We start from the raw sequence: 24,581 nt of genomic DNA on the forward strand, positions 1-24,581 counted from the left end.
ACCCTCCCTCTCCCAATGCAGCCTCCTCCCTCCCCCTGGCAGCCCCCCCATCCCGGGCAGCCCCACCTCCCGGGCAGCCCACCCCTCACCCAGCAGCGCCCCTCCTCCCAGGCAGCACCCTCTTTCCGGGCAGCCCCTGTCCCCCAGCACACATCCCCCTCCCTCGGCAGCCCTTCCTTCTGGAGCATCAACCCCCGCCACCTCCCCCGGGCTCCCCCTCCCCCGGGCAGCCCCCCCTCCTCTGAGCACCCCCCCAGGGAGGCGAGCAGAGCCAAGCCGGGGGCGGGGGGTTTCCTGCCCTGTCCCTGGTCAGAGGGGTCTGGGGACGGGGTCCCGAGCTCCCGTACCGGTTGCGGGGCCGCGGATGGGGCCGGACGCTCGCGCGCGGGGCGGGGATGGGGCGGGGACGGGGACGGGGCGGGGCGGGACGGGACGGAGCGGAACGGGACGGCACGGAACGGCACGGCACGGTAAGGTTTGGCTCGTTTCAGCCCAGCTCCGTTCAGTTCAGCCCGGTTCTGCTCGGTAGAGCCCGGTTCATCTCGGTTTAGCCTGGTTCGGCTCGGCGGCGCTCCGCTCAGCCCAGCTCCGTTAGGTACTGCCCGGTTGGGCTCGGTACAGCCCAGCTCCACTCGGTTCAGCCCGGTAGGGCTCGGTACAGCCCAGCTCGGCTCCACTCTGCTGGGTACATCTCGGTTCGGTTCGGTTCGGCTCTGCTCGGTAACAGCCCGGCTCTCTCGGCACGGCCCCGTTCGGGTCGGTACAGCCTGGTTCGGCTCTGCTCTGCTCGGTGCTAGCCGGTTCGTTTGGCTCGGTTCGACGCAGCCCGGCTCTGCTCCGCTCTGCCCGGTTCGGCTTTGCTCAGCCCGGATCGGCTCGACTCTGTTCGGCATGGTTCGGCACGGCTCGGCACTGCACGGTTTGGCACTGTTTGGTTCGTCTTGGTTCGGCTCGTTCGGTACAGCCCGGTTCGGCTCGGCGCGCTCTCGCCCGCGGGAACGGGCGGTGCTGGCGGCGCCGAACCGGTACCGGCACCCGCGGAGTCGCCCGGCCGGGGAGGGGCCGGGGGGATCTCACGCGCGAGTGTCGGAGCCCCCCACGGACGGGGAGGGGCTGCGGGGGCTCCCGGTGATCCCGGGGGTCGTGGGGCGGGAGGGGGCTGCGGGGGTGGCGGGGGGTGTCCCGGTTGGTCGCAGCGCTGTGGGTGGGGGCTGCGGGGGTGCCCCCAGACCCCCCGGGCCCCCGCCCCGCCCTCCGCCGCAGCCGTCGGGGCTGTTCGGCCCCTGTGGCTGATGCTGCAGCGTCTGCACATTCCTCCGGGGTCTTTGGCTCCCGCCGCAGGCGCTGCCCCCGGGGTGCCCCTCCGGAGCAGAGCCGGGGAGCCCCTGGCAGAGGCCCTGCCGAGACCTGTGTGTGTGTCGGGAGCCGCTGAGCTGGGCTGTGACCCGGCTGCGGGGTGACAGCAGGACAGGGGGAGCGTCCCGGTGGGGCTGGAAGGGAAGGGCAGCCTGAAGCCCAGGAGCTGGGATGTGCCATCCACAGCTGTGTCCCCACCACTGTCCAGGGTGGGACACAGAGCAGCAGAGCATGGACAGACACCCTGACTTCCAGGCTGTGGGGGTCTGTGAGGTCCTACCAGGCAGATGGTGCTGGGAAGTGTCACCAAGCCTGCCCAGACTGCTGCGGTGGCCTTGGGCTTCTCCACGGTGCTTCTGGGACCAGTTTGGGTGTGGAGCCCCTGCTGCCCTCCAGACCACGGCTGTGCTCATCCCAGAGACTGATCCCATGGGGTCCCTGCAGGCAGGGATCCAACTGGTCCCAGACCAAGTGGAGTGGTGGTGTTGGGTTCCCCCAGCTCATGCACACACATTCCCAGCATCCCAGGGCTGCCAGGAAGCAGGGAAGCTGGGATTGCGAAAGGGCCAGCACTGGGATGTGCTGGGGCCCTGGGGAGAAGAGGAGGGATGGAGCCCAGCGCTTGAAGCCATGGGACCCAGCAGACCTTCTCCTGTCCCAAGCGCAGGGGACGTGACCCGATGCTCTCAGGGATGTCCCGGCGTGAGCCTGGGCAGAGCATGACCACATCACCGCTCGATCTTCCCAAGGAAGGATAAACAGAGGCAGCGTCTTCCTTCTTGTGCTGGCGGGATTCCCAGGTCTTCGGCCACTGGTGCTGCTCTTCTCCGAGTCCTTCCAGCTGTCAAAGCCTGAGTCTCTCCATGTCCCCATGTGCGTGTCCAGAGCTGCTGTGGGAATGCATGGTCCCGCAGGGCCACCACAGCCTGGTGTTTCCACGCTGCTGCAGCCTGGGATGCCATCCATGTGCCGCAACTGTTCCCTGTGCTCGGCTGTCCCAACACACTCATCGAACACCCTGACTTGCCAGGGCCCCAGTCCCTCAGGAACTGCCGCTTCCTGAGGTCTCTTTCCTGCTTACCAGGGTTTCACTGGGTCAGCCCAATGTCCCACTGAGTGCCTGGTGAGCGCAGCGCGGCCATAGGATTGGAACAGCCCTTGGGTGCCAGCAGCCCTGCCAAGCCGGGAGGCGCAGCCCCTGCGCGGGATGCGGTTGGGGAGCGATGGTGGGCGCAGCGCTTGCCTGGAGGGCCGTGGGCTCTGCTGGCTCTGCTGACAGGAGGCCACTGGAACAGGGAGAGGTGGTGGGGCTGGTGTGGGAGCAGGTCAAGCAGTGCCAGGGCTGCCCTCTGCACCGAAGGGTCCTTGTGCTTGTGCCGGCCTCGGCAGTGTGATGCCAAGGGAACCCCAGGAGAGCCCTGTAGAGTTCTTGGACACCCTACCACCGTCACTAGCTGCGCCGTGGGCCAGGACGTGGCCAGGGGCCCTGTTCACACCCGGCTGGACATTCCTGAGGTTTCCTGGGCAGCTCTCCGGCTCCCACGCCCAGCGTCTGCTCAGGGCCAGCCCGTCCTGCCGAGCCCTTTCCACTCGCAGCATCAGTGCTGCTGCGTGCCTGAGCCGCCTGCACGCCACAGCAGGCACGTTCAGTGCCGCACGGCCCAGCACAGCAGTCGCAGTCCGAGAGGAGACCATTCCTGGCTGGAGCAGGCAGCTGGCTGCAGGGTGGCCGAGGCACTGGGACAAGCACAACTGGGCAAGGTTGTGTTTGGCTTCTGTCTGTGATGCATGGGACAGTGGCAGCAGCCAAGGAACATGCCTGGATCCCACATCCCTGTCCCAGGCAACTTCCAGCCTCTGAACCCCCGCCCCCCCCCGAACTGCCTGCATCTCTGCCTTTTGCCCTCTCCGTGTTATGCAGGCAATTCCTGCAATTCCTGGTCTTCTGCAAGCTCCAGTGATCGCGTCCTCCCATGGTGCTGCTGGCATCAATGTCCCAGTGCCAATAGAGCGGGAGCCGTCACCCCAGTGGGACGCTTTCTCTTAGCAGGAATTGCCCATGAAGGCTGGGCAAAGGGATGCACCTTCCTCTGGCCAGAGATGGGAAAGAGATGGGAAATCCCCCTTGGAACTCTTGTGCTGGTTGATCAGCCCCTCCGGTGTGGACGGACCTTGTTTGTCCCAGCCAGAGCCTCAGTGCTGGCATGGATCTTGTGTCCTTTTGCCGTGCCAGCCGGCAGACCCACAGCTCCATAAGGCTGTGTCCGGGCTGGCCCTCCAGCTTGGAATTGGGAGATGCCACACGTAGATCGGCTCCATCTCCAGCTGCCAAGCTGTGCCACAGCTCCCTGGGATGGGGTTGGGCTCCCCATCCAGGCAGGACCCGGAGCAGAGCATGCCAGCAGAGAGGGAAAGGCAGGCAGCGTCACATGGCCGGGAACAGCAAAGTGGAAAAAGTGATCCGGACAACGAGAGCCCTGATAGCCCACACATTCGGGGAGAGAGATAGCACCGAAATGGGGCAGCAGCTGGTGCTGTGTCCCAGGGAACTCCTGCTGCCATCCTGACAGCTCTCCCGGGGTGAGGATGGGATGGGCTCTGTGCTGAGAGATGGTGAGATGAGCGGCAGGAGCTGAGCTGTGAGGGCAGAGGGAGCGCGGTGAGGTTGAGGGAGTGCGGTGAGGTTGAGGGAGTGCGGTGAGGACAAGGGATTGTATTGGGGACGAGGGATGCTGGAGCCTGAGCAGAGGGAAACCCCAATTCGGGAGAACAGTGTGCGGTGGCACAAACTGTGGTTGATGCAGTAATGGATGGCAGGAATTTGAGCAGGTTCAGAGGCAGCTGAAAGAGTGTGAGGAAGAGAAAACATAGGATCATCGAATGCCAGGTGGTGGATCATCTGATGCAACTTTTCAGGTGATCCGTAGTTTAAACGAGGTGGCCCAGCACCCTATCGAGCTGACCCTTACAAGTGCTCAGCGTAGAGGAATCCACCGCTTCCCTGGGGAGATTATTCTGATGTTAACTGATCTCATGGGGAAACATTTCCTCTGGAATCGAATGGGAGTCTCCCCAGGAGCAACTCATCACCATTACCCCTTGTCTTTTCCATGTGACTCCTCGTAAAAGTGGAATCTCCATCCTCTTGGCAGACACCCTTTATGCACTGGTACGTGGTGATAAGATCTCCCCTGAGCCTTCTCCTCTGAATTTGAGGCTGTTTCCTCCTATCCCATCCCTTGTTCTTTGGGAGCAGAGCCCAACCCCCATCTGGCTCCATCCTCCTTTCCAGGAGCTTCACAGAGCCATGAGGTCTCCCCTCAGACTCTTCTCCAGGCTAAACAGCCCCAGGGCCTCAGCTGCTCCCGCAACTCCTGGGCTCCAGACCCTTCCCAGCTCTGTTGCTTCTTGGACCACTCCAGCCCCTCCAGGTCTTTCTTGGAATGAGTGGCCCAAAACTGATCCCAGGATTTGAGGTGCAGCCTCCCCAGGTTGGAGTGGCTGAAGAACAAGCCTTATGAGGAGCAGCTGAGGGACCTGGGGGTCGTTTAGCTGGGCTGAACAAACCCAGCTCTCCCAGTCATACTTCATATGGAAGGTTTCCCAGTCCTCTGATCACCAGATCTGCAGTGGGGTTTTTAGATACAGAGGCTGACGTGGCTGAGCTGGGTGTGCCAGCACGGGGCTTAAGCAGGACACCCCTGCTCTGTCCCAGAACACCTCCTGATACTGCAAGAGTGATCCCACTGGATCAGGCAGCTCAAAGCCTCATCCAACCTCGGTTTGAACACCTCCAGGGAGGGTCCTGGTCTGGGGGACGTTCCCCATGTCCTCACACAACCATACGGCTCTTGCCTGACCACCATGGTGTCAGGATATGGAGGTCCTCCAGCATCATCTCTTCAGCCAGACATGGGGCCAGGTGCTCCTCTGGCCGAGCTGCAAGACTGCAGGCACGCATGGGGCTGTCCCTTGATGCTGCAGGACTGGGGCTGAGACCTGTCTGCTGGCGGAGTGGTCTCACTGACAGCAGTGGTGATGGTCCTGTTGAGCCTGAGCATTCCGGATCCTGGAGGTGGCCCTGCCGTGGCTCGCTGGGGGCTCGGCACTGCACTGCACTAAGCCCGAGCACCTTCTCAGGGTATGGGCCTTGCGATGCCATTTTACCAGTCTGTCCAGCTTGTCCCTGTCGCAGTTCTGCTCACTCCCTCCTTTCCGTGTCTGTCTTTGCACACCGCACGAGAACGTTTTTCCTCCTGCAGACACGGTTTTGCTTTGAAAAGCATGTGATCCTCACCAGAAAGGCCCCCTGAAAGGTGACTTCTGTATTGTAACGACATTTTAGTTCCAGCAGGTGACCAGTTTTAATCCACTTAGTATAAGGTGCACTGATTTTGTTGATTGCTAATTATTCATTAACAGGCGGTGCGAGATGAATTGAATGCCTTCCAGTCTCAGTCTGTTATGTCAGCACGGTTGCTCCAATTAACCAGACCTGCGATCTCATAAAAGGTCACTCCGGCTTTCTGACGCGGGCTCCTTCTCCGGGGCTGTGGAGATCGGCGCTAATGGTGCCGCTGTCCTGTAGTGCTGCCGTGACCCTGTTGCAAAACAGCCTGGAGCCTGCAGCCTGCGTCGGCAAAGGTCCTCTTAGAATCACAGAATCAGAATGGTTTGGGTCAGAAGGGACCTTAAAGCTCATCTAGATCCAGCCCACATGCCATGGTCAGGGACACCTTCCACTGGACGAGGTTGCTCAAAGCCTCGCCTTGCTGAGTCCGTGCAAGTACTGGTGAGGCTTCAGTCCTTGTGCACATGCAGCTTCCCAGACTCTGAGGTGCATTATGATCAGCACCGAGAGGGCCCAGACTCGTGTGTTGTATGAGGTGGGGTAGGTCCAAGGATTTATGGTGCTTCCTTTGGGTGGGGGCGTGTCCCCTCAGTGGAATAAGAAGTGGTTTATTGCTGCTGTGAGATGATAAATTCATCCTCTCGTTGCTGCCTGGACAGGGCAGAGATATGGATGAAGTGTTCCTGCCCTCCCTGGCCCTGGCAAGCCCAGAGCTCCCTGTCTCCATGCCCTGGCAGGTCTGGGTGGCCCTTGCACCCGCCCTCCTCTTTCTCCTGCCACAACAACCTGATTAGAAGGTCCAGCAAAGCTTTTCCCTGCTGCTTGCCCGCAAATATGCTTCCTGCTGGGCTTTGTTTTGTGCTCTCAGTGCCAAAGCGGGTGGCTGAGGTGCCAGCTCCCACCAGCCCCAGGGCCCTCAGGCTGCCCTGAGCCGAGGTGCATTCCTGCCTGCTGCTGCGTCTCCATCAGTGCTGTGGTGGTCCCTATAGCCTCCACAGCTCCATCAGTGCTGTAGTGTCCCCTATAGCCCTCCATGGCTCCATCAGTGCTATGGTGTCCCCCATAGCCCCTCAAGGTTCCATCACTGCTATGGTGTCCCCCATAGCCCCTCAGGGTTCCATCAGTGCTATGGTGTCCCCTGTGGCTGTGACAGCAGAGAGGACCGGACTAGTGCTGAATGGAATTGCACCAAGGCACTTGGTGTGCATCCTGGCATGATGTCTCATGTTGGCCTGGACCAGTGCTGCTGGTCCTTGTAACTCCACACTCTGTCTTCCTGAGCATCCCTGTGGGCATCAGACACTCATCCCAGAGGAATGGCTGTTCTTGGTGGCATCTCCAATGTGGGCATGCCTGAAGGAGCAGGCAGGCAGCAGGATGAGTGCGATGGGGATGGAAGCCTCTGGGTACCATCCTGGTTTGTCCCCCTCCGTGAGGAGGGGCTGCGAGAAGGGTCCCTGCTCAATGAGGAGGGCTAAAGCCCAACTAGAGCTCAGACTGGCCAATTCGGTGAAAGATAATAAAAAATCTTTCTATAAATACATCAATAGTAAAAGGAGGACCAGGGAAAATATTCAGTGTTTATTGAATGCAAAGGGAACAACTGTGACAAAGGATGAGGACAAGGCTGAGGTACTTAGCACCTTCTTTGCCTCAGTCTTTAATAGTAAGGAAAGTTGTTCCCTGTGTGTACATACCCAGGAGCTAGAGGAGCAGAACAAAGCTCCCATGATCCAAGAGGAAGTGGTTAGAGACTTGCTTGGCCAATTAGACACTCACAAGTCTGTGGGGCCGGATGGGATCCCTCTTATTGAGGGAGCTGGCAAACGTGCTTGCCAAACATCTTTCCATCATCTTCCAGCAGTTCTGGCTGACTGGGGAAGTTCCACTTGACTGGAGGCTGGCTGATGTTGTGCCCATCTACAAGAAGGGTCTGAGGGAGGATCCAGGAAACTCCAGGCCTGTCAGTCTGACCTCAGTGCCAGAGAAAGTCATGGAACAGGTGATCTTGAGTGCTATCATGAAGCACATGCAAGAGAACCGGGTGATCAGGCCCAGTCAACACAGGTTGACAAAAGGCAGATCTTGCCAAACTAACCTGATCACCTTCTATGACAAGGTGACCCGCTTACTGGATGAAGGAGAGGCTGTGGATGGAGTCTTCTTGGACTTCAGTAAAGCCTTTGACACAGTTTCTCACAGCATTCTGCTTCAGAAACTGTCAGCCTCTGGCCTGGACAGGCGCACACTCTCCTGGGTTGAAAACTGGTTGGATGGCCCAGAGAGTGGTGGTCAATGGAGTGAACTCCAGCTGGAGGCCAGTCACAAGTGGGGTTCCCCAGGGCTCAGTACTGGGTCCAGCTCTGTTCAATGTCTTTATCAATGACCTGAATGAGGGGATCGAATGCACCCTCAGCAAGTTTGCGGACGACACTGAGCTGGGTGGAAGTGTGGATCTGCTGGAGGGTAGGGAGGCTCTTCAAAGGGATCTGAACAGGCTGGACCGCTGGGCCGAGACCAATGGGATGAGGTTCAACGAGGCCAAATGCCGGGTCCTGCACTTGGGGCACAGCAACCCTGTGCAGCTACAGACCAGGGGAAGAGTGGCTGGAGAGCTGCACGGAGGAGAAGGACCTGGGGCTAACAGTTGACAGCAACTGACCATGAGCCAGCAGTGGCCCAAGTGGCCAAGAAGGCCAACGGCATCTTGGCTTGTATCAGAAACGGCGTGACCAGCAAGTGCAGAGAGGTTATTCTGCCCCTGTGCTTGGCACTGGTGAGACCACACCTCGAATCCTGGGTTCAGTTCTGGCCTCTCACTACAAGAAGTATGTTGAGGCTCTGGAGTGTGTCCAGAGAAGAGCAACGAAGCTGCTGAGGGGCTGGAGGACAAATCTTATGAGGAGTGGCTGAGGGAACTGGGGTTGTTTAGCCTGGAGAAGAGGAGGCTGAGGGGAGACCTTATTGCACCCTACAACTGCCTGAAAGGAGGTTGTAGAGATGAGGGTGCTGGCTTCTTCTCCCAAGTATCAGGGGATGGGACAAGGGGGAATGGCCTCAAGCTGTGCCAGGGGAGGTTCACACTGGATATCAGAAAAAAAAAAATTCACAGAAAGGGTCATTGGGCAGTGGCAGAGGCTGCCCAGGGAGGTGGTTGAGTCACCATCCCAACGAGGTGCTCAGGGACATGGTTTAGTGATTGGTAGAAATGGTTGGACTCGATGATCCAAGAGGTCTTTTCCAACCTGGTGATTCTATGATTCTGTGCCGCATGTTTGGGGTTTGCATTTGTTTTCCTTCCTCTGTAAGCCTGTAGCTAAAACCTAGAGTTCTAAATCACTCTGGAAAAGGCTCCAGGAAGACCTGAGAGTAGTCTCTCTGTAGGGAAAGGGGCTCCAGGAAAGCTGGGAAGGGGCTCTTGATCAGGGATTGCTGGAATAGGATGAAGGGACTGGTTTTGAGCTGCAATAGGGGAGATTGAGATGACATCTTAGGGAGAAAAGTTCTCCCGTGAAGGCGGGGAGGCTCTGGCCCAGGGTGCCCAGAGCAGTGGTGGCTGCCCCATCCCTGGAGGGGTTCGAGGCCAGGTTGGATGGGGCTTGGAGCAGCCAGATCCAGTGGAAAGTGTCCCTGCCCATGGCAGGGAGTGTAACTGGATGGGGTTTGAGGTCCCTTCCAGCCCAAATCATTCCATGATTCCATGACTGTGGGCAAGGCAGCCCTGATGCAAGCACAGCGTGCCAGGTCTGCGCTCAGGGAAGTGGTCTGGGACACAGAGCTATATTTCTGGTGGGCTGTCCCAGGGGTTTCCCAGGTTTTGCGGTGGCCTTTCCCACCTCTGGAAGGAGCTGGCTGGAAGGGTGATGTGAGGCTGCGGTGTGAGACAGGAGGGTGGTGGTGCGGGGGAGCATCCGAGCTTTGCCATGCAAAGCATGAAGAACCCATCCTGGAGCAGGGCTGACACCGCCGGCACAGAAATGCTGATTCTGGGCTGCTGCGGCATCTGCGGGGTTAAAGTGGGGCCTGGTGGGATGAATGGGAATGGCAGGGCAGGCGGCTCACAGAGAAGTGTTTTCACCATTGTTTGCCATGGGGCTGGTGCAGGAATACCACATCTCCCTCAGGTATGCGGGGAGCCGCAGATGTTATTGGAGTGCTGGGGAAATGCCGTGTGGAGAGGAATGTGGAAACCTCGTCTGCCTCCTCGCAGTGCCACTCCTCGCAGTGGCAGCCCCTCACAGCCGGCAGCTGTGGTTCTGCTCGTGGTGGATCAAGCTCCTGGATGGTCCAGCCAGGCTTTCCCTGCCCTGTTCCAGCTCCCTCTGCGCTGGCAGCCGAGCTCCCTCCTATCCGTTTGGCTTTCCTGGATGACACATCCCACTTTGTCCGTCTATCGTCACTGCCCTTCGGCACAGGAGATGCAACTTGGCAGCGTGGTGGGATTCTGGTAGTGGCTGTTGGCAGAGGGGCACACAGTGCTAGGAGCTGGGGAGGGGTCTGGAGAACAAGTCTTAAGAGGAGCAGCTGAGGCCCTGGGGCAGTTCAGCCTGGAGAGGAGAAGGCTGAGGGGACACCTTGTTGCTCTGCGCAGCTCCCAGAAAGGAGGTCATGGTGAGGTGGGTGCTGGTCCCTTCTCCCAAGGAACAAGCATTCTGTTTGAGAAAATGGCCTCAAGTTGTTCCAGGAGAAGTTTAGACTGTATGTTAGGGAAAATTCCTTCACAAGAAAGGGTTCTCAGGCACTGGAAGAGGCCGTCCAGTGGGGGATTCCCCATGGATGGTTCAGTAGTGGACAGGTATGGTTGGACTCAGTAATCTCAAAGATCTTTTCCAACCAAACGATTCCATGAGGTCTGGGCAGGGCCCTGGCGCAGGGCTGGTGCGGGGCTGGCACATGCGGGATGGCTCCATCGGGGAACGAGATGCACAGCTGTGCTGGTGCTGAGCAGAGCTGTGTGTGTGCAGGGTGGGGCTGGTGTCTGGCGCAGCTCATCCATCCCGCTACCCTGACCCTCCTGCCCTCGCAGAGCCAAGCTGCCATGGGAAGCTGCGGCGCGCGGGCACGGCAGGAGCTGCTGGTGCTGCTGAGCAGCGTATGGCTGTGGGTGGGCAGTGCTCAGCCCACGGCCCCGGGCCCCACGCACGCCCCCGGGTCCCAGCTGAAGTTCCGCCTGGCTGGCTACCCACGCAAGCACAACGAAGGACGCGTCGAGGTCTTCTACAACGACGAGTGGGGCACCATCTGCGATGACGACTTCACGCTGGCAAACGCGCATGTGCTGTGCCGGCACCTCGGCTTTGTGGCTGCCACCGGCTGGGCTCACAGCGCCAAGTACGGCAAAGGCGTCGGTAAGAGAGGGGCGGTGGGTGACCCCCTCATATGGCACATTGGGGGCAGTGTGGGTGCCACGGCGGGTTTGCAGGCTCTGCTGTCGGGGCAAGGGAGCAAGGGCAGGTGGGTCTTGTTTGTGGAGTGCCCAGCTCTGTGTCTGTGTGTGTGTGTGTGTGTGTGTGTGTTTGCCTGCAGGGAAGTTGGGGAGGGGCTCTTGATAAGGGAGTGCCGGAATCGGATGAGGAGAACAATTTTAAGCTGAAAGAGGGGAGATTAAGATGAGGTCTTCAAAGATATCTTCTCCTGTGAGGATGGGGAGGCCCTGGCCCAGGTTGCCCAGAGAAGCTGTAGCTGCCCCATCCCTGGAGGGGTTGAAGGCCAGGTTGGATGGGGCTTGGAGCAACCAGATCCAGTGGGAGGTGTCCCTTACCATCCCTGGAGGGGTTCGAGGCCAGGTTGGATGGGGCTTGGAGCAACCAGATCCAGTGGGAGGTGTCCCTGCCCATGGCAGGGGGGTGGGACTGGGTGGGCTTTGAGATCCCTTGCAGCCCAAATCATTCCATGATTCTGTCCAAAGCAAGCAAGGAAACTGTGCATATTCGTACATGAGCTGTTGTGTTGTGTCCCCAGGGTGCAGGGAGACTGCAGGCAGGTGCCGCAGCTACACCAGCCCCTGGGTGCTGCAGAGGGCTGTGGGTATGGGGTGGTACAGGTGTACAGTGCCAAGGTGTAGCGGCTGTGCTGTAGCAGAGACGCTGCACGGACCCCAGCGTGGGTTTACCTGGGGACTTTGTATCTGGCAGAGCAGCCCCTTGGGAAGATGGGAACTGGCAGAGTCCCTGCTCGGGGCGTTAATCTTGGCATTTTGTTGGCCTCAGCTTTGTGCCCCAACCCTACATCCGCAGTCCTGCCATACCCCTGCATGGTCCCTGCTGCGCTCCACCGGTACCTTCCCTGTTCCCGGGGTGCTGAGGGCTTGGTACACCTCCCCCTGTCTGTGGTGTCTGGCAGGGCGGATCTGGCTGGACAATGTGAATTGTGCTGGCAGCGAGAAGAGCATCGGGGACTGCAAACACCGGGGCTGGGGGAACAGCGACTGCAGCCACGAGGAAGATGCGGGTGTTGTCTGCAAGGATGAGCGCATCCCAGGCTTCAAGGACTCCAACGTCATCGAGGTGAGGGAGCTGCTGGCCAGGGTGAGCAGCCAGTGCTGGCCCGGATCCCACAGAGCCAGCGACTGGGAGCCGTGCCATGGGGCAGCCGTGCCATGGGGTAGCTCAGCCTGGCCTCAGTCCTCCTGGGACAGCTTGCAGGGGGCAGCTTTCCCACTGCGTGCTGGCAGGCTCCCATGTGCAGGATGGGGGTCCCTGTCGGTGCCTCCCTCAGCCCTCGCACACGGTCTGTCCCCATCTCCTCATGGAGGGGACCGTGCTGCCCCAACTGCCGTGGCTTCCCAGACCCATCTTGCCCAGGAGTTCCCAGCCTGGCCCGGGTCTGGGGCCGGAGGAAGCAGTTGGCACCACACGGGCCACCCCACAGCGGGCACACCCCTCTCCTGCTTGGCACGGGAGCACGGAGCTGCCACGGCTTCCCTGAGCAACCCGAGCTGCCGCTTCCCCCAGCAGCTCCTATGGGCCAGGGGCTCTGTCTCTCACCTCCACAGCCTCTCTCACTCCTTCCGCTGCCTACCAGGGGCCCTCGGTCTCAGACTCCTCCATGCCGCACTCCTCCAGCACGCATGGCCTCTCCCTCTCTCCATCTTTTCCAAGCTCTCTGTTTCCCAGACCAGCTCTTGTGGCTGCCCCTGTCTTCCCGGCTGGACCCCTGTGGAGGACCAGGGTCTGCTCAGGATGTGGCTTGGGTGGGACAGAGCACAGCTCTGGGGATGGGATGGCAGCTCCGGTGCAAGGCAAAGGGACTGGGACCGTATCCTGGAGGCTGTGCCTGCGGCTCCCGTCCTGCTCTGGGTGGGTGGGCGTGGAGTGGTCCAGGCATCCTCCCTCTGGCTGCAGGATCCCGAGGTGATGGAACCACAGAGCTGACTCTCTTGGCTGTGCTCTCAGGAAACACACCTGGAGGGACTGGGAGGACATGGGGCACGGACTGTACGGGGTACATGGGGCACTGTGCTGCCAGGGGCCATCAGATGTGTCCTGCAGGGATGTGGGACCAGTCCATCCCTGCTCCCCACCCGAGACCACAGTGCCCATCTCCTGTGGGTATCTGCATCCTTGGGGCATCTCTGGGAAAGGGCTGGCAGGGCGGTGGGATGCAGTACAAGCCTGGCTGCCCTGTGCCCTGCAGACCGAGCAGAGCCATGTGGAGGAGGTCCGCCTGCGGCCGGTGGTGTCCGGGGCTCGGCGGCCGCTGCCGGTGGTGGAGGGCATCGTGGAGGTGCGCTACAAGGACGGCTGGGCACAGATCTGCGACGAGGGCTGGAACAGCCAGAACAGCCGCGTGGTCTGTGGCATGCTGGGCTTCCCTGCTGAGAAGAAGGTCAACAAGAACTTCTACAAGTGAGTGAGGGCGGCAGAGAGTCCTCGGGGTTGGGGGGTGGGAGTGGAGCTTAAGGCACGGGGCTGCGGACGGTGCCAGGGATACGAGGCAGTGCCGGGGGGTGTTGTGGCTCCCCAGCATCCCTCCCAGCCTGCTGCTTGCTGGTTCAAGCCCCAGCTGCTCACATGGGCACTTGTTGACCAAACTGAGGAGCTGTGGTGCGGCTGGGAGCCACAGCTCCCACTCACTCCATGAGTCAGCTGCTCCAAGAGGGCAGCTCTTGCTCCCTGGCAGTGGTGCCACCTCCACGTTTCCCTCCGGTGCTGGGCATGGGGGTCAAGTCTGTGCCTGAGCCAGGCGGTGATGCTCCAGCAGCATCGTGGCCTGAACAAGGGGCCTGGGAGCACGGGCATGGAGTCACAGCCCACGGCGCAGTGCCCAGCGTGGTGCCCGCTGCTGACGGCACAGCCACGGTGTTACTCCCGCAGGCGGTTGAAGCGCGCAGCCAGGATGAAGGGCCGGAGCCCGAGGCCAGGCAGGAGGTAAGGGGCCGGAGTGCCCCATCTGCTGAGTCCTCGGCAGAGCTGGGTTCTCTGGCCCCGACAGGCTCTGCCGTCAGAATGGATCCTGGCACAAATGGATCTGGACGGAGGAGACCGAGAGCCTGGGCTGTGCTGGGCAAGCAGGACGAACCCCACTCCGGTGGGACATGCCTGCGCTGGGGTCCCCTTACCCCACGAGAAACAAGCTTTCTCCCAGGCTGTGCCCCATCCCAGGCACCAGGTGGGAGCCCTGGTAGGGGGATCAGGATCCGCTGTGGGCTGGATCCCCCAGGAGGCACCGAGAGGGCTGCGGTGCCCTGCGCTGCTGCCCCACGGGGACCAGGATGCCTTGGAGCAGAGCCGTCTCTCCTGGTGGATGGGGGGCTGTGGAAATGGGCTGCTTTCTGCAGAAAGCAGCAGTGGGGAGGCTGGGAAGGCTGCATGCCCCTCCATTCCCTGCAGGGTGGGCTGGCGTGGGCATGTGCTCAGCAGTGCTAGCGGTGCCAGGCACTGGGGTGATGGGCACGGCATGGCAGATCGGTCCTGGGTGCTGTGTCTGTGGGATCTCTGGCACACTCTGCCCGCTCGCTCTTGCTGCCAGCCCCAAGGGATGGTCCAGCTGCCCTTTCCCTTCATCCCTGGAATCTGCTGCTCGATTTGGGGGTGGGGGCAATGAGCCAGAGCCCATCCCTTTGGATTACAGCATGGCACCCCTCACCTGGGCCCACTGCCACATGGAGACGCTGCCCTGCCCCAACACATGGCCTTGCTCTGGTCAGAGAATCCTGGAATTGTTTTGGGCTGGAAGGGACCACAAAGCCCATCCAGTTCCACCCTCAGCCATGGGCAGGGACACCTCCCACTGGATCAGGTTGCTCCAAGCCCCATCCAACCTGGCCTTGAGCACAATCTTACTGGGGCAAATCATCATGGTCCCACCACTTTCCCTGGTGCCAAAGGTGCCCCACACTCTGCACTCATCCCAAGCCCTCTGTGGTGATGCTCCCCAGCTCTGTGCCCCCAGCAGGCGTCCTCGCCAGCTCCTGCAGCTATGCCCACGCAGGCGATGGAAATCCAGACAGGGTCAGCCTGTGGGTTCTCCTCAAGCCCCATCCCACAGGTCCCACTCCTGCAATGTGCCATTATTGGTGTGGTTTGGTGCTGACTGACCCTTTTCCAGTGAGTAGGCATTTCCCCTGCAGCACTAGGTGAAACGCTTTGCCAAGTCCATGCAGCTGGGTCCCCTCCCTTCCTTCAGCCCAAAGAAGGAGCTTCTCCTGAAAGCCATGTGCGAGCTTGACAGGGCTAATCTGTTTGGGGCTGCGTGGCTATAGCCACGCGTCAGGTCACAGGCTAATCCAGGCTGGAAGGGACTTCAGGGCATCCTGATCCACCACGTGGAGCAGAGCCATCTGTGGGTCAGCCCAGAACTTCCTCCAGCTGGCTTTTTGAAACTTACAGGAGATCCCACAGCCTCATGGTCTCTGCTCCAATGCTGAACAGCCCTCCTGGGGAAAGGTTCTCCCTACACCAAGTTCATATCTCACGTTGCCAGTCGCTCCTGTCCTCTCTTGTGCTTGTCCTGTGGCTGGCAGAGCTGTGATCCATCTCTCTGACATGCCCCAAATGCAGGGTGTGTGACGGGTGATGGCTGCTGCCATAGCCTCTGGAGCCACCTCAGCCCCAGGTTGAAGCTGCCTTGTCCCCGTTCCAGCCTCAACCGTCTCAGTGCCGTAGGCAGAGCTTGCACTGCTTGGCTGATGCCGTCGTTGTACCGGGCACCCAGAGCTGGGTGCAGGATTGAGATGTGGTTCCATGAGTGCGATGGGCACTGATGTCCTCCCGGCCATTTGAATGCTGGTTCCTGGCAGCCCCGTGCCATGTTCTGGTGCTCACCGGGCTGCGCGGGCTGACACGAACCAGCAGGGTTGGTTGCCAGGCATGGTTTTGACTCATCCCTGGGGGAAGTCTGTCCCCTGCCCTGATTTTGGTCACCCGGCTCCTCATACATTGTGGTGTCCAGGGTAAGCATCTTCCTCCACAAGTGAAGCAAAGTAGCTGAGTGTGTTGGGAGCGCTCAGCGTGCACCAGGGAGTTCCCCTCACTGGCAGTGGGTCCTTGTGAGCCAGCTGCATGTCCCACCGTGGTGCTGGGAGTGCACCTGCTGCCTGCTCCGTGCTTGCTGGGCATCCTGCTCCCCCTCGGAGAGCAGCGCAGTGACGTTGCCGGTGTCTGGGCAAGGACTTGGGCACACCTCGCTTCTACCCAAGAGATCAAATCGTTGCTGCTGGTGTTTGATCTTCTGCTGGATGACAAGGCAGCGAGGATGTTGCTGCATCCGGTGCCAGTTTCCTGGCAGGATGTGGGCAGGAAACTGCATCATTGGCTGTCACTTTGCTGGCAGCAGATGATGCTGCTGCACCAATGCCTGACACGAAGGGGATGCACATGAGTCTCCATGGGCAGCCAGTGTGCCCAGTTCAGCAAACACCAGTAGGAGCTGGGCAGGCTGTTCTCCTGGTGTCCCTGCAGCCAGCAGGGGTGACAGCCCGAGGCCCTGGGCTCCTTGACGGTTGTTTTCTGTTTTCCAGGCTGGCTTCCAAATCTCAGCCTAAACAAAAGCGCAGGGAGGACGTAGGGTCCAAGAAGAGGTAAATGGCTCCAGCTGAGAGCCAGAGTGCCAGGAGCACCGTGCAGCCCTGCCAGAGCTGTGGGCAGGCAGCGGGCAAGGGGTGGGCGATGCAGGCACAGCGCTGGGTCCCCAGGGTTAGTGCAAGGGGACAGCGAGTGCAGCCACAGGCAGGGTGGTCGTTGACACCTCTGCTGCCAGACAGCTGTGCCGGTCGCATCTCATGGCTCCTCTCTCCTCTCAGGCTCTTTACGGAGCGGCAGCAGCTCAACTACCGCCTGCACTCTGTGTCCTGTGCCGGGACGGAGGTGCATCTCTCCATGTGCGCCTTCGAGTTCTACCGTGGCAACACCTCGGCCGCCTGCGCCGCCGGCATGCCCGCCGTCATCAGCTGCGTGCCCGGGCCCCTCTTCGCTGCCAGCAATGCCCACAAGAAGAAGCAGCGCCAGCAGCAGCAGCAGCAGCAGAGCCAGGTGAGCCCCACGCAGACGGGGCTGAGCCCTGTGGTGGGTTGAAGCTGGATGATGCCCCTCTGCAGGGCTCTGTGTCCCCCGAACTCGAGAGCACATGTGTGCATCTCTGGGTGACCGATTCATGGAGCGGGAGGTGGTCCGGAGTTGATGCTGCCCTGCTGAGAGGCTCTGTCCCCCCCTGCACTCAAGAGCGTGGGGGGGTCCCCTGGGACAGCGACTCATGGAGCTGGAGGTGGGGGTGATGCTCCGTTACCTGCGCATCACAGGAGCCGGGGCCACCCCCCTCGGTGCTGTTGGGCCGGTACTCTCTAACACCTTCATGAATGACCGTGGAGGCAGGACTTGAGGGTTTAATATTTAGGTTTGCAGATGACATGGAAATTGAGGGGTTGTTGGCACTTGAGGGCAGGCAGGCCCTGCAGAGGGATCTGGGCGGCTTGGAGAGCCGGGCAATTGCCAACTGCACGGAGTTTAACAAGGGCAGGTGCTGGGTTTTGCACTTGGGGCACGGCAGCCCTGGATGGATGGACAGATTTGGAGGTGAAAAGGTGGAGAGCAGCCCCACAGAAAGGGACCTGGGGGTTCTGACCAACAGCGAGCTGACCATGAGCCAGTAGTATGGTAGCCAAGAGGGCAACCATGTCCTGGGGTGCATCCAGCATGGCATCACCAGCCGGGCAAAGAGGGGATTGTCCTGCTCCGCTCTGCGCTGGGGTAGCTCCACCTTGAACATTGGGGGCAGTTTTAGGCATCATGGGATAAAAAGGATCTAAAGCTGCTGGAGAGCGTCCAGAGGAGGGCATGAAGTTGGGGAAGGGTTTAGAGGGGAAGTGTGTGAGGAGCGGCTGAAGTCACTGGATCTGTTCAGCCTGGAGGAGACCTCATCGCAGACTGCAGCTTCCTCACGTGGGGAGGAGAAGGAGGCACTGAGCTCTTCTCTCCAATCCAAGGGAATGGCAGGAAGATGCCAGGAAAGGCTTAGGTTGGACATTAGGAGAAGGTTCTTCACCCAGAGGGTGGTGGAGCACTGCAACAGCTCTGACCCTTCTCCCCTGCAGCCACGGATCCGGCTGAAGGGCGGCGCGAAGGTGGGTGAGGGCCGTGTTGAGGTGCTCAAGAGGAACGAGTGGGGCACCATCTGCGACGACCGCTGGAACCTGCTGTCGGCCAGTGTGGTGTGCCGTGAGCTGGGCTTCGGCAGTGCCAAGGAGGCCCTGACCGGGGCACGCATGGGCCAAGGTGAGGCTGCTGGGCCAGGCATCGCTCTCCTGTGCCTGCGGAGGACGTGTTTATCTGGGTACAAGGCTCTGCTGGGCTGGGGGGATCTATGAACCGCTTGTCCCACGGTTCCACGTGGGGTGGGGCTTGTCCTGAGCATCCCAAGCAAATGGCGGCCCCTTGGCTGTGCTGCCATGGAGACCAGGAGAGCACTGGGTTCCCTCGAGGAGCAAGGGCAACCATGGGGGCTGTCCCTGTGCCACATTGGCCCTGAGCCCTGCTGTCCTCGGCAGGGACGGGGCCCGTTCACATGAACGAGGTGCAGTGCCTGGGCACCGAGAAGTCCCTCTGGAGCTGCCCCTTCAAGAACATCACGCAGGAGGACTGCAAGCACTCGGAGGACGCGGCCGTGCGCTGCAACATCCCCTACATGGGCTACGAGAACCTGGTGCGCATCGCGCAGGGCTGCCAGCATCCTTGGGGCCGCGGAGCCTGTCAGGGCTCCGGAGGGGAGAGGCCATGGGATGCACTGTGGGGTGGCTCCCATCCCTCCTCCCCTGCACCCCACACATTTCCCACATGAGCTGGGGCTGCCCCAGGGAGCTTGGGGACCTGGGGGGTGAGAGCCCAAAGCTGCCCCTGTGAGGAGCTGGGGGGCTGTGGGTGTCATGGATGCCCCTTGGTGTGATGTGGGGCAGTGTGGGGCAGCTGATCCCACTGCTCTCCGGAGGTCCCTGCTGTGTGGGGTGCTGTGGGGCAGCTGATCCCACTGCTCTCCGGAGGTCCCTGCTGTGTGGGGTGCTGTGGGGCAGCTGATCCCACTGCTCTCCAGAGGTCCCTGCTGTGTGGGGTGCTGTGGGGCAGCCGATCCCACTGCTCTCCGGAGGTCCCTGCTGTGTGGGGTGCTGTGGGGCAGCTGATCCCACTGCTCTCCGGAGGTCCCTGCTGTGTGGGGTGCTGTGGGGCAGCTGATCCCACTGCTCTCCGGAGGTCCCTGCTGTGTGGGGTGCTGTGGGGCAGCTGATCCCACGGCTCTCCGGAGGTCCCTGCTGTGTGGGTGCTGTGGGGCAGCCGATCCTGTGGTGTGGGGCAGCCGATCCTGTGTCATCTCCCCAGCAGAAGCACCAGGAAAAAACTCACTGTGACCCCACCAGGCGAGGTTTTTCCTGACAATGAAATGAGCTGCGTGTTCGTGTTTGCCCTCGCTGGTCATTTCATCTACTTTGGACTTTTTAACCATTTTTAACCCTCCCACAACAGTCATTTCTGAAATGAGACTGACATTTCAAAATGAGCCACGTCCCCTGCTTTGCTGAGACAATTATTGGAATCATGGAGGTTGGGAAAGACCTCTCAGCTCATCCAGTCCAGCGCCAGCCCAATTCCTCCGTGGGACCAAACCCTGTCCCTATGTGCCACGGCTGCTCTGAGCAGCCTCTGCCGGGGCTTCACCACTCTGTCAGGGAATGAATCAATTCAAATATCCACTCTAACCCTCTCTAGCACAACTTGAGGCCATTTTCCCCCATTCCATTTTATCCCTTGTTCCATGGGAGCAGACTCTGACCCCCTCCTGGCTCCAGCCTCCTTTTAGGAGCTGCACAGAGCCAAGAGGTCTCCCCTCAGCCTCCTCTTCTCAAACACCCCCAGGTCCCTCAGCCGCTCCCACAATCCCTGGGCTTTAGCCCCTTCCCAGCTCCATTCCCTTCTCCAGACACACACCAGCCTCTCCAGGGCTTTCTTGGAGCGAGGGTCCAGACCTGAGCCCAGGATTTGAGGTGTGGCCTCACCAGGTGGAAGCTGGTGAAGGGGCTGGAAAACAAGGGTTATGAGGAGCAGCTGAGGGAGCTGGGGTTGTTTACCCTGGAGAAGAGGAGGCTGAGAGGAGACCTTGTTGCTGTCTACAGCTCCCCGAAAGAAGGTTGTGAGGTGGGTGTTGGTCTCTTTTTCCCAAGGAACAAAGGATAGGATGAGAGGAAATGACCTCAAGTTGTGCCACGGGTGGGTTAGATCTACATCAGGAAATATTCCTTCGTGGAGAGGGTTCTCAGGCACTGTCAGAGGCTGCCAGGGCACGGTGGGGTCCCCATCCCTGGAGGGATTTAAAAGCCAGGTAGATGAGGTGCTTAGGGACGGTTCAGTAGTGGACAGGGATGGTTGGACTCGATGATCTCAAAGGTCTCTCCAACCAAATGCTTCTGTGATTCCATGATTCTGAGTCCATGGGGGCAATACCTTCCCTGCTCTTGCTGGCCACACTATGGCTGATCCGAGCCAGGATGACTTGGTGATTCCCAAACTCACAAGCCGTTTCCTGGCCCCAAACCTGTTGGTTTTGGCAATGTCCCGACTGACCAACATTATGCCTGGCTCAGCTCCGAGCTGCCACTGCCCAGCACACCCAAAGCCCCTGGCCCAGGATCCATCCGGCTGCGCCGGGGTGAGGGGCTGGGGGTCTGTCCTGCAGGACACGGCCCCACCATCACTCGTGATGATGGTGATGGTGATGCTAGCACTGCCTTTCTCCGCAGATTCGGCTGAGCGGGGGCCGGAGCCGCTTCGAGGGGCGGGTGGAGGTGGCAGTGGGCGCTGGCGACGGGGACCAGCGCCGCTGGGGCTTGGTGTGCGGCGAAGGCTGGGGTACGCTGGAGGCGATGGTGGCCTGTCGCCAGCTGGGGCTGGGATTCGCTAACCACGGCTTGCAAGTAGGTGCCAGCGCCGGATCGGCCAGCACGGTGGCCACCACCAGCACCGCTCTGCAGGGATGGGGACATGGGAACAGGGATGGAGACAGGGATTGGGACAGTGATGGAGACATGGGCTCAAGGATGAGGTGGGAGGCGGGATGGCACGGGGTGCCGGCTCATGGCCGCAGGGCTTCCCCACAGATCCGCCTGGCCGGCGGCAGGACAGCGTTCGAGGGACGTGTGGAGGTGAAGCGAGGCAGTAAGTGGGGCACGGTGTGCAGCGACGGCTGGACCACCAAGGAGGCAATGGTGGCCTGTCGCCAGCTCGGCCTGGGCTACTCCCTGCACGCGGTCACGGTAGGTGCCGGTGAGAGGGCCCCGGTGACGCCGGCAAGCACAGGCACTGGCAATTCCCTGACAGCTGTGGGGCTGTGAGGGGGCAATGGGATGTGGCTGCTCTGTGCCGCAGATTGGGATGTGGGAGGCAGTGCACGCAGGCAGGGCTGTGCCTTGGGGTGCTGGGTGCGTGCGAGCTGGGGCACCCCTGGCTGCCGTCCCGGCCGCCCAGCCCGCCTTGCCCCCTCCCCAGGAGACGTGGTACTGGGACGCCAGCAACGTGACGGAGATGGTTCTGAGCGGGGTGAAGTGTGCCGGCCACGAGATGTCCCTGAGCCACTGCCAGCACCACGGCACGAGCCTGAACTGCCGGAACACCGGCACGCGCTTTGCTGCCGGTGTCATCTGCTCTGAGAGTGAGCAGTGTTGGGGCTGCAGCAAAGGGGCTGTGGCGATGGAACTGGGGGTGGTGGGGTCTGTGGGTGGTGGAGCTGTGGGCACTGGGGGCTGTGGTGATGGGCTCTGTGGGGTTTGAGGGCTGCAGTCGGTGGGGTCTGTGGGGTCTGCAGGCAATGCTGCTGTGGGGTCAGGGGCTGCAGCAAAATGGGGTGTGAGCAATGATGGGGTCTGCGGGCAGTGGTGCTGGGATCAGTGGGGTCTGCAGGGTCTGTGGATGATGGAGCTGCAGCAATGGGGCTGCGGGCAGCAGGGTGAGTGCGATGGGGCTGCAGTGATGGGGCTGTGGGCAGTGGGGGCTGCAGATGTCGGGGCTGTGCCCAGCCTGTGCCCTGCTGATGAGGAGAACACGCGTCCCCTCATGGCTCAGCCCCATTCCCACCACCCGCAGCGGGGCAGAGCGGGGTACGCGGCTGTCTCTGAGCAGCCGCCTGCTCCCTAGCCGCCTCCGACCTGCTGCTGCACGCCCCGCTGGTGCAGGAGACGGCGTACATCGAGGATCGGCCGCTGCACATGCTGTACTGCGCCGCCGAGGAGAACTGCCTCGCCAGCTCGGCACGCCTGGCTAACTGGCCCTATGGGCACCGCCGCCTGCTCCGCTTCTCCTCCCAGATCCACAACAACGGCCGTGCCGACTTCCGACCCAAGGCTGGGCGGCACTCCTGGGTCTGGCATGAATGCCACCGGTATGTGTGCAGTGCAGGCGGGGGAACAGATGGGGCGACGCCAGGCAAGGGTGATGCCAGATAAAGGCAACACTGGGCAAGGGTGACAACAGGCGATGGCAACACTGTGCAAAGGTGATGCCAGGAGAGGGTGATGCTGGGTGAGGGTGACACCTGGTGAGAGTGACACGAGGTGACAGTGACGCCAGGCAAGGATGATGCTGAGTGGTGGTGAAATCTGGTGAGAGTGACACTAGGCAAGGGTGACACTGGGGTGAGGGTGACACTAGGTGAGGATGATGCCGGATGAAAGCGATGTTGGGCAAGGGTGACACTGGGCAAGGGTGACACCAGATGAAGGCAACACTGGGTAAGGGTGACACTGGTTGAGGGTGACGCTGGACGAGGGTGACGTCTGCTCCATGGGTCCCTCGGTCACCCCTGGACCCCAGCTCACTGCGTGTCCCTCGTGCAGGCACTACCACAGCATGGACATCTTCACCCACTACGACATCCTGACACCCAATGGCACCAAAGTGGCTGAGGGGCACAAAGCCAGCTTCTGCCTGGAGGACACCGAGTGCGAGGAAGGTGGGTGCCCTGCGGCTCCGGCCCTGCCTGTGTCCACAACCCCATCCCATGGGGCTGTAAGAGGGACAATCCGCATGCCCTTCCTGCCCGCAGATGTGGCCAAGCGGTACGAGTGTGCCAACTTTGGGGAGCAAGGTATCACTGTGGGGTGCTGGGACCTGTACCGGCATGACATCGACTGCCAGTGGATCGACATCACTGACGTCAAACCCGGCAACTATATCCTGCAGGTGCTGACGCTGAGCCCGTCCTGTGCCCCTGCAACCCACTCCTCTGCCCTTGCACCTTCTCCTCTGCCCCTGGGAAGGCCAAGCTGTCGTGGCGTGGGGCTGCGGCATGGCCAGGTGTGGGGTAGGGGCTGCAACCCTTACTGCCAGTGTCCCACAGGTTGTGATCAACCCCAACTTTGAGGTGGCAGAGAGCGACTTCACCAACAACGCCATGAAGTGCAACTGCAAGTACGACGGGCACCGCATCTGGGTACACAGCTGCCACATCGGTAACGGCTCCAGGAAGGGCACAGGGCAAGGGGACACCAGGGTGAGGGGGTCCCAGGAGGGCTTTCCCAGGAACTGGGATGGTTTCCTGCAGGGCTGCAGGAACCATGGGGCTGGCGTCCATGGGGCAGGGGGATCCCAGCAGGGTTGCCCTGGGAGGAAGGCACCGTGGGGCTGGCAGCAGGATGGGATCCATGAGGCAGGGGGGTCCTAGCAGGGCTGCCCCTGGAGGAAGGCACCGTGGGGCTGGTGGCGGGATGGGATCCATGAGGCAGGGGTGCTGGATCTGATAGCTTTTCCCGCTGCTGATGCAGGTGACGCGCTGAGCGAGGAGGCCAACAAGCGGTTTGAGCAGTACCCAGGGCAGCTCAACAACCAGATCTCCTAGGGCAGACAGTGTCTTCCTTCCTCGCTCCACGCCAGTGGGTGCTGGTGCAGAGGCCTCTCATCTGGCATTGCTGCTGTGCCCATCCGGGTTTGCCCAGGACTCGTCATTGCCGGCCGCCCTTTCCCGCCTTGGGAGCTGGCACTGGAGGCACTGATCCTGCTCCTCCAGCCTGGGGCCACCACCCCAACCACTGCCGGGGGGCTCCGCGCCCGCGTTCCCTGCGCTGCAGCACACGGGTATGGCCCAGAGGTCCTGCATCCCAGTCCTTGCCACCCCAGCTGCTCCCTACACTCCCTGTCCAGGCTTCTCTCACCCTCCTGGGCTCTGCCCCAGGACCCACAGCCCATGGAGAGATTCACATCCCGGCGGAGAACACGGAGTGCCTTGTCCTGCAGGATGGGGCAGCTCCCACACCCCAAACTTAGCTGTAATTTTATTTTCTCTATAAAAGTTTCTCGTTCTCTTTTCCCAATGGCTCCCAGCTCTTTGCTGGGATGGGATGAGGAGTTGGGGTTTGGGAAGCACAGCTCCTGTTCCAGCCCAGAGCATGGAACGGCCCCACTCC

The 24,581-nt window shown here is 61.0% G+C and overlaps 1 protein-coding gene across 5 annotated transcripts; it reads left to right on the top strand.

Annotated features, from left to right (window-relative positions):
- Positions 1 to 419: 419 nt before the first annotated feature.
- On the top strand, positions 420 to 24,439 carry LOXL3 (lysyl oxidase like 3). Of its 5 annotated transcripts, XM_054064855.1 has the most exons (16): positions 420 to 470; positions 10,734 to 11,055; positions 12,050 to 12,213; positions 13,343 to 13,554; positions 16,668 to 16,727; positions 16,950 to 17,178; positions 18,237 to 18,417; positions 18,690 to 18,844; positions 20,928 to 21,101; positions 21,285 to 21,440; positions 21,673 to 21,835; positions 22,318 to 22,561; positions 23,016 to 23,131; positions 23,225 to 23,361; positions 23,519 to 23,630; positions 23,943 to 24,439. In XM_054064855.1, exons 2-16 carry the CDS (start codon positions 10,746 to 10,748, stop codon positions 24,014 to 24,016), a joined length of 2,487 nt encoding a protein of 828 aa, XP_053920830.1. In that variant the 5' UTR covers positions 420 to 470; positions 10,734 to 10,745; the 3' UTR covers positions 24,017 to 24,439. The 5 variants fall into 5 exon arrangements, with proteins under 5 accessions (XP_053920830.1, XP_053920828.1, XP_053920825.1 ...); XM_054064853.1 differs by lacking the exons at positions 16,668 to 16,727; positions 20,928 to 21,101 and having other exon boundaries at positions 23,943 to 24,435; XM_054064850.1 differs by lacking the exons at positions 16,668 to 16,727; positions 21,285 to 21,440 and having other exon boundaries at positions 23,943 to 24,434.
- The last annotated feature ends 142 nt before the right edge of the window (positions 24,440 to 24,581 follow it).

Source organism: Cuculus canorus, chromosome 4, assembly GCF_017976375.1.
Source record: "Cuculus canorus isolate bCucCan1 chromosome 4, bCucCan1.pri, whole genome shotgun sequence".
In the NCBI taxonomy this organism is placed as follows: domain Eukaryota; kingdom Metazoa; phylum Chordata; class Aves; order Cuculiformes; family Cuculidae; genus Cuculus; species Cuculus canorus.

Coding starts and splice junctions, on each gene's coding strand:
- LOXL3 (XM_054064855.1), top strand. CDS start 10,746: ATGGGAAGCTGCGGCGCGCGGGCACGGCAGGAGCTGCTGGTGCTGCTG. Junction 12,214..13,342: donor AGGACTCCAACGTCATCGAG/GTGAGGGAGCTG, acceptor TGTGCCCTGCAG/ACCGAGCAGAGCCATGTGGA. Junction 21,836..22,317: donor CGGTGTCATCTGCTCTGAGA/GTGAGCAGTGTT, acceptor CCTGCTCCCTAG/CCGCCTCCGACCTGCTGCTG.